Source organism: Fusarium graminearum, chromosome 1 (genome assembly GCF_000240135.3).
Source record: "Fusarium graminearum PH-1 chromosome 1, whole genome shotgun sequence".
NCBI classification, from domain to species: domain Eukaryota; kingdom Fungi; phylum Ascomycota; class Sordariomycetes; order Hypocreales; family Nectriaceae; genus Fusarium; species Fusarium graminearum.
Genome location: NC_026474.1, coordinates 3,616,420 through 3,623,949, shown reverse-complemented (window position 1 = coordinate 3,623,949; position 7,530 = coordinate 3,616,420). Strand labels below are relative to the sequence as shown.

Here is a 7,530-nt window from a genome sequence, read left to right as displayed (position 1 = left end):
TCAACTCATTGGTCTTTTTATACGATCATCTCGGTTGCGATAAAAATACCAAAACGTAGGTTCACTACGACTACCAACCTAAAGGTTAACGAGGTCCCAGTCTAAGAAACATCTATGACCCATGTCATGTTCATACCCCTTGCCCCGGAGCAGAGAGGAATATCATTATTGATATCAGCTACCTAATCACATTTACACAATAACGTTAGAGTCTCGCGGCACCCGGCGTGATCATCTCAGAGCGGCCTTGTAAACACAACCTTCAGCAAGTGATACACCACACATTCTACTCTCATTTGCACCCGACTGCGCGATACATTGGTTGCGATTCATTTGTCACCCTACCACGAGCCTGGCTTGTGAATGTCTTCAGCGCCAAGTCATTAGAATCTCGGACGACCCCTGAGTTCGATAAGATACAGATCGAATGTACAATCTCGATAAATGTGTTATTATAATAGAAGAAATGCAAGTTAAGTACTGGCAGCATAACTTTATCTCCTTGTCTCAGAAGGCGCTTGATGTCTAAACCACGAATTGGCATGATTTTGCATAACTAACTGCAAAAACATCTGGCCAGATTCCCCGTCATGCTGTATAGTACACTCTCTGCTGCCATTGTATCATATCTCCTGTAGTATACATATATGCACCCTTCCCGAGATAACGTTTTTTTGTGTTTTTTTTTTGTTTGTTTGCAAACCAGGTGCAGGCTGCAGAATCGCTGCCCTTACCCTTCTGGCCGCCGCAGAGGAGACCGGCAGAATGCATTTGATCACCATGACAGTTGTCGAATCAAAGATTGCAATTGAACTTATCTTATTGTGTTACCTGCAACATGCCGAATCAGTGTATTCGGGAGGCCAGGGTAGCACAACGCTTTGTTGGGAGTCGAGCCTCAAGGTATCAGAAAGATTGACCATTGGATGCACAAGAGACTAAATCAGTGGGCCATCTTATGCTACTTGGACTTCACCCTTTAGGTTGTTTATTTTTGTAACCTAAGTGTTAGGATGCCAGCTTGTATGTTACATACCTACTACTACACAGTCGAGGTGGCTGCAACGTGAACACCCCTGGCAACACTGGCTTAGATGCCACTCACTACACAGACAATATTCTGTGTTCATCTTCGGACCAATCTCATATGTATGTGTGCATCTCCCTTGGCTTTGATCACAGAAACACTACTATCCTGACCATTGTCTTATATCACCAATCTACATAGTACATATAATACATCACATCGATGGGAAAACAAGATACATCCATCAAAGGGTCAAAGTTCGCTGTCTTAGCCAAGCCACGCAAACTTGGCCCTGTTTATTGTTTTGGTAGAGGAAGTCTAGCTAAACTAAATAAGACACTGCTCTTTGCAGTGCACCGTCCCTTGTAACCCCCAAAGAGAGGCGTGGCGGCCAGTCTTTTGTGCCGCCCCATAATCACGCTGCTGTAAACTCCAGGACTTCCGTCCTGTACTCATAAATGGTCGTTCCGGCTGCCTATGTGCCATCCTCAAACACTGCCCAATGCACCGTTCCTTGGACACTTGGCAGCATCCTCCTCAACAAAGTTTTTCCGTGAACGCACGAGTCATTTACAGATCGTCGTCGGAAAGCTCACCAGGCAGAGGCATGGCGGCGGCCTCGTCCATCTCCTTGCGGTACTCTTCCAGGAGCTTCTCGTCGACAAGGGCAGTGGGGGGAGCCAAAGCGGGAGCAGCAACGAACTCCTATTAAACTGATTAGTATTCCGAATTAGAATAGACAAAGAAAAATCATCTTACAAGCTGAGGGTTGCCGACAAGCTTGCGGGCGAGCCAGAGGAAGGGCTTCTCGAAGTTGTAGTTGGACTTGGCGGAGATATCGTAGTACTGGAGGTTCTTCTTTCGGTGGAAAGTGATGGTCTTGGCCTTGACCTTGCGCTCCTTGACATCGACCTTGTTACCGCAGAGAACAATGGGAATGTTCTCGCAAACTCGGACGAGATCACCTGCATGGGGTTGTTAATCGCGTTTCCGATGATATCATGGCGGGGTGCAACTTACGGTGCCAGTTGGGGACGTTCTTGTAGGTGATACGGGAGGTAACATCGAACATGATGATACCGCACTGGCCGTTGATGTAGTAACCGTCACGGAGACCACCGAACTTCTCCTGACCGGCGGTATCCCAGACATCGAACTGGATCTGACCGAAGTTCTTTGATATAAATTAGTACCCCGCATAGGCCAACGTGGGGTCGCAAGACTTACGGTGGTGAAGCCAAGAGGGTGAACCTCGACACCGAGGGTGGCCATGTACTTCTTCTCGAACTCACCAGTCAAGTGACGCTTGACGAAGGTGGTCTATCGTAAAACAAAATGTCAGTCGGTGCTGCAGTTTTTGATGGGCAGTCGCTCCATGTCTTTAGAGATTCGGTTCAACTTGGCGGAGTAGAGCTCGGCGGTCGTCGAAGAAAAATCGCGAAAGAGGATGTTGCGTCATGGGATCCTACACACCTTTCCGGTACCACCGTCACCGACAAGCACGAGCTTGAAGGTAGGGGTCTGCTGCTCAGCCATTTTGATGGTTGTGTCTGTGGTGTTGTAGCGACAGGCGCGAAAGACGTAAACAAGCGGGGTGCTGCGAGAGGCCTGGGTTAGCTTCTGTTGAGCGAGCGGTCGGCAAGAGCGCAAGAGGGCTCGGTTCGAATACGGTGAGATAGGATGATGGGGTATCAGGTGAGATGGATGGACGTCGAGGTGAAGCAGCGGCGAGGGGGACTGGATCCTAAATACCTGAAAAAAGCGTTGCTTGATGGTGGGTATCTTGATTGACGAACTTTCAAGAGGTCAACCTGAGGGATGTTTTGAGAGGCGGCGGGGGACTTTTGGGCAGGGAAGGACCTCAAGCGAAAAATTCAGTCGCCTCTACCTACCTCCTGGTGGGTAGGCTGCACGTGATGCCGGCCATTCAGTACGTCGCATTCTCATGCTGGTTGCCAGTGATCCACTCATTAACCAAGGACTGCCATCATCAGCCCGACACCGTCACCGCTCTGAGCCCGAGATTCCGCTCTTGTCATTGGGCACCGTTGACATTTTTTGGTCCTCTACGTCTTTTCCAGTCTGTTCGTTAGTAGTCTTTGCTCCGCTGGCTGTGCGTCGCGCTGCCTAGTACCTACTAAGGTAGTCAGTCATGCCTGGTCTTGCTTCTTCGTCCATCATTTTTCTTCACCTAGGTAATCCCAGAGGCATCACAAAACTTGGTCACTGGAAACACAAGAGACGAAATTACTAAGTCAGTTTATGCTATTTAGACTAGACATTTAGCTTGTTTATTTTTGTTTATTTATGCACCCTGAAACTCAGATGCCAACTTTTCTATAATTCACTAGCTTCGTTACATACAGGTAGGTAGGTAGGCATGTACCATGGATGCTGCCACCCGAGATCGTGGATCGGGCGAGCTGCCTATCTTGCTTGTACAGAGCATCGAAAGGGTTATTCAGCATGACCAGGCAACCCCTAGGTGGCTCTAGGTAACCATTGCCGTCCTATGAACCTTGAGCTTTCATTGGAGAATATCACCAGCTGGAACTCGACTGTGCCTAATTGTTAAGTTTTGTTGGGTGTTTACTTATTAGTCATCGACACATGTACGTTTTTCTGGATATATCGTTGTCTTGGGCTCTCATGATACATCACGCCAGGTCCGTAAATGTCTCAACAGTTGCCTAGACAATTTTATAAATACTTTGTAACTGTCCTATCAAGTAAGCAATAGACAAGTTAGCCTCTAAGCTTTCGGGTATAAAAGCAATAGCCTAAAAGTCTTATCTGGATCGCATAAACGGACTTACTGATTTCGCCTCTTCTGCCTCCAGCTGCTTACTCTTCTGATACCATGAGGCCCTCTCACCCGAGTTGGCACCAATTATTGAATGTTGACTTGCCTGCCTGTTGGCTACAGGATAACGTGCCCAATCTACTTTAGTCAGCAGACATGAGGTTCGAAATATCGGATCTTGCTTGGGCTGAATGTCCCTCAAATGGCCAATTTCGAATTGTATGCCTCCCATCTTGAGGGTGCTGCCTACAGCTTAGCACTACAGTGAAAAAAGATGCCAGCTAACAACTTATATAAAATAAATTGCCAAATGGCGGGTCGAATGACATAAAGTACTGAACTAAAGTATTCGGCCCCTCAGACAAGCACTCATACTGGGTACATTAGCACAGTAAGTTGGAATCAGCACGGAACGAAGGTAGGACAATCGGTATAAGTCCTCGAAAGAAGAGGCAAGGTTTCATTTCCTGCTCGCAATTTCGTTTTGTCAATGGAGTATAATTCTAATCACCGAATTTTGATTGAGGGCCTCCTCTCTACACTGTAAGTTGGATAAGGCTCTTGCCACGGCGGCTGTTCTTGCTGTGTTGCTGTTACACATAGTCCTGTATGACCTGCCATGATGCATGATGTGGCCATGGCCTGTTCGAAATTATAGTGGAAGAATATGACAACCCAACATGCCACGACCACCCCAATCCTTTCTGGGTACCAGAGTCAATCGCAACTCCTGTCGTTCGGCCACACCATCTGCTCGTGATACTCTGATGAAAACGTTGCTCTATGTGATGTTAGCTGACTTGATTTCATGGATCTTCACTGAACCACAACTTACTCCTTCATTACCCTGCACGCATTCTACAACCTTCCTCATATTGTCGTGATTGGCCCGATTGACATAACCAAAGTTACGGATCTCATCTCCAGCTTTCAGGCCAGCACTCTCTGCAGGGCTTCCTAGAGCTACAGTGTTGACTTTCGCGAAAGGGGGATCCAAAGGCGCAGAAACAGAGTCTGGCAAGACCGATTGAGAGTTGCCTTGACCGGCAACCGGTACTGCATCGTTCTCGTCAAGACTGGCAAAGTGGTCGTGAAGGTACTTCTCAATACGAGCCATCAAAGCTTTATAGTCATTTCGTAGACGGATAATGCGAGCTCTTGTAGTTCGGACTAAAGGTGTTAGTGGGCGAGCAGAAGTGTCTATCAAGAGTAATACTTTGGGCAACATCGATATCCGCGCGAGGGAATCCATCGCTCGTCAGTAGGGAAGAATTCATATCTACTCCGTGCTATAATTGTATCAGCATAGTAAGATATGTGCCATGGAGTAGTTTGCAAATACCGAATCAAGAACGCCTCCAAGAGCCTTGAGTTCGGCCTCAACATCGTCTTTCTTTCGCTGCAATTCAGCAAAGCTCAGATGCCCCGCATCACCATTAGTGACAGAGGCAGTAGTTTCTCCGGAGGGTACAGTCGGAGCGTGAAGATTTTCCATCTCGAAAGGTCTGAGAAGAGAAGAAAATATTAAAGTGAGAAGTGCTGCGTCGCCGGATATGAGTAGAAGAGTCGAATGTGATCTTTGTTTCACGGCAGGCTGCTATGAGTGACGTGCCTTAGACGGAGTTTGTGCTGGGGAGATAGGCGGGTTGCATAAAGACCGATACTGATTTCGTGATCAACATAAATGCTAGATCACTCTTAGTGTTTATGTAGCCTAAGAGTGGTCTAATAATTTCGTCTGGATTGCTTTGAGTCCCTGTTATTTTGCTACCTACCTACCCACCTGGAAGAGCTTTCAGGACTCTTCAGTGCGACCACCCGCTATAAGTCATCCGTGTGCTACAAACAACTGGCTTTCTTGGAGCGGTGGAAAACTCGAGAAACAAGCTGTAAGTATACTAAATAAGTATTCCAAGCCTAGATCTAAAGAAGCGTGTGGAATAAGCTATTTTATTTCCTAAGCAAGTATCGCTAAGTATTCTATATCGAAGGACCTCCCATGCTCCGAGCTGCTAGCTACTAGAGAAAGTTAGGAAGTAGAGAGAGGTACAGGTGTTTTGCATATGGTCCGTGCGCCCGCATCCATCAGCTCAAACAATCCGTGCTGGCGACGTCACTTTTCTTCCTCAGCAACTTTTTCTCAACGCGTCTCAAATCCACGACCAGATTGCCATTGCAAACCAACCATCATGGCGACAGGTGTAGATGCGCGACTCTTGAAGTCGACCAAGTTCCCTGTCGAATTTAGCCAAAAGGTTGACATGCAAAAGGTCAATCTACAGGTCATGAAGAAGTGACTATCCCCATCCCGAGCTCCCTGGTAGCGTTTGCTGACTTGCTTTCTTAGATGGATCGCTGGTAAGATATCCGATATTCTAGGAAACGAAGACGATGTGGTGATCGAGCTCGTGTTCAATCTCATCGAGGGTCCGCGATACGTACGTTTATCCCAACTTCCAACCATTCGTGACCAATACTGACAGCCCGCCGATAGCCGGACATTAAATCACTTCAAATCCAACTCACCGGTTTTCTCGATAAGGATACAGCAGCATTCTGCAAAGACTTGTGGAAACTATTGTTGAGTGCTCAGAGTAGCCCTCAGGGTGTCCCCAAAGAACTACTTGAAGCCAAGAAGCTTGAGCTTATGCAAGAAAAGGTGCGCTACCATTTAAATCATCTGTACTCGTCATTTTCTAACAGGACCTCTGCACAGATTGAAGCAGATCGTGCCGCAGAAACTGCTAAGCAAAGACGAGATGATTGGGATCGCCGCGATCGTGAAGTCAACGACATGAAGGACCGTGACCGCCGAGACCGAGCAGCTACTCGTGGCGATACCTGGCAGGGACGGCGAGGCGACCGCGATTTCGACAGCCGGGGTCGAGGAGGGGGTTCTAGAAGGGGTGGCCGTAGATCTCGATCACCAGGCCCACGCTTTAGAGACTCAAGAGATTCATACGGGCGTGATAGTTACGTTCCCCGAGGCAGACGTGGTGGTGGCCGGGCTGACCACGGCCGACGAAAATCCCCTGCGCGATCGCGATCAGCATCAGCATCATCTCGATCAAGCTCCCGCAGTCGCAGCGCATCGCGCGACTCTGATAAATCAAACCGGCGATCCAAGGCGACATCTCCAGGAGGGAGGGGAGATAGACGAAAGAGATCACGATCACCCAAAGGAGACTCGTACAGAGGCCGTGCCAACAGGCGTCAGGACAGAGGTCGCCCGAGCCGACCGTCGCGATCCATATCATCAGACCGGGACTCTCCTGTAGCAAAACGCCGACGATACTCTTCATCCAGAAGTCGCTCGGTATCTCGTCGCAGAAGGTCGTCGAGAAGCGTCTCTTCGCGATCTGACTCTCGCAGCAGGAGTCGAAGTCGCAGTTACAGTCGCAGCCGCAGTCGCTCAAACAGTGCATCCCCAGACCGCAAGGTCAAGAGAGGTCCAAAACATGGAAGGGGCGGACAGCGGTCTTCGAGGAGAAGAGAGTCGCCCGAAGGCCGTCAACGAAATAGTTCTTCGGCTTCTTCACGATCCAGGATTCGAGACAAGTCAGCTGATGTTTCTGAAGATGAATCTCGTGCCCCGCCGACCAAGCCCGAGGCAGAGGCGGCTACCGAATGAAGTATCTGAGGTCAGTCTTGAGTACAAGTCCGTTTAGATGACCGACACTGACTTTTTGGTTCATAAAGC

At 48.5% G+C, this 7,530-nt stretch overlaps 3 protein-coding genes across 3 annotated transcripts; 1 reads left to right on the top strand and 2 right to left on the bottom strand.

Annotated features, from left to right (window-relative positions):
- Positions 1-1,192: 1,192 nt before the first annotated feature.
- On the bottom strand, positions 1,193-2,864 carry FGSG_01099 (GTP-binding nuclear protein GSP1/Ran). Its single transcript, XM_011318560.1, has 6 exons — positions 2,780-2,864; positions 2,501-2,624; positions 2,255-2,347; positions 2,048-2,201; positions 1,787-1,992; positions 1,193-1,732 (listed from the first exon to the last, which is right to left on the bottom strand). Exons 2-6 carry the CDS (start codon positions 2,561-2,563, stop codon positions 1,598-1,600), a joined length of 651 nt encoding a protein of 216 aa, XP_011316862.1. The 5' UTR covers positions 2,564-2,624; positions 2,780-2,864; the 3' UTR covers positions 1,193-1,597.
- Positions 2,865-4,262: 1,398 nt separating this feature from the next.
- On the bottom strand, positions 4,263-5,349 carry FGSG_01098 (uncharacterized protein). Its single transcript, XM_011318559.1, has 4 exons — positions 5,173-5,349; positions 5,047-5,119; positions 4,666-5,000; positions 4,263-4,611 (listed from the first exon to the last, which is right to left on the bottom strand). Exons 1-4 carry the CDS (start codon positions 5,323-5,325, stop codon positions 4,483-4,485), a joined length of 690 nt encoding a protein of 229 aa, XP_011316861.1. The 5' UTR covers positions 5,326-5,349; the 3' UTR covers positions 4,263-4,482.
- A 626-nt stretch (positions 5,350-5,975) lies between these two features.
- Positions 5,976-7,461, top strand: FGSG_01097 (uncharacterized protein; the record flags this gene model as incomplete). The annotated part of the gene is made up of 4 exons (XM_011318558.1): positions 5,976-6,123; positions 6,178-6,268; positions 6,325-6,489; positions 6,547-7,461. The coding sequence occupies exons 1-4, from the start codon at positions 6,020-6,022 to the stop codon at positions 7,459-7,461; spliced, it is 1,275 nt and encodes a 424-aa protein (XP_011316860.1). The 5' UTR covers positions 5,976-6,019.
- Positions 7,462-7,530: the final 69 nt, after the last annotated feature.

Coding starts and splice junctions, on each gene's coding strand:
- FGSG_01099 (XM_011318560.1), bottom strand. CDS start 2,563: ATGGCTGAGCAGCAGACCCCTACCTTCAAGCTCGTGCTTGTCGGTGAC. Junction 2,348..2,500: donor GTGACGGTGGTACCGGAAAG/GTGTGTAGGATC, acceptor GTTTTACGATAG/ACCACCTTCGTCAAGCGTCA. Junction 1,733..1,786: donor TTGTCGGCAACCCTCAGCTT/GTAAGATGATTT, acceptor TCAGTTTAATAG/GAGTTCGTTGCTGCTCCCGC.
- FGSG_01098 (XM_011318559.1), bottom strand. CDS start 5,325: ATGGAAAATCTTCACGCTCCGACTGTACCCTCCGGAGAAACTACTGCC. Junction 5,001..5,046: donor GGATATCGATGTTGCCCAAA/GTATTACTCTTG, acceptor TAACACCTTTAG/TCCGAACTACAAGAGCTCGC. Junction 4,612..4,665: donor GCGTGCAGGGTAATGAAGGA/GTAAGTTGTGGT, acceptor AACATCACATAG/AGCAACGTTTTCATCAGAGT.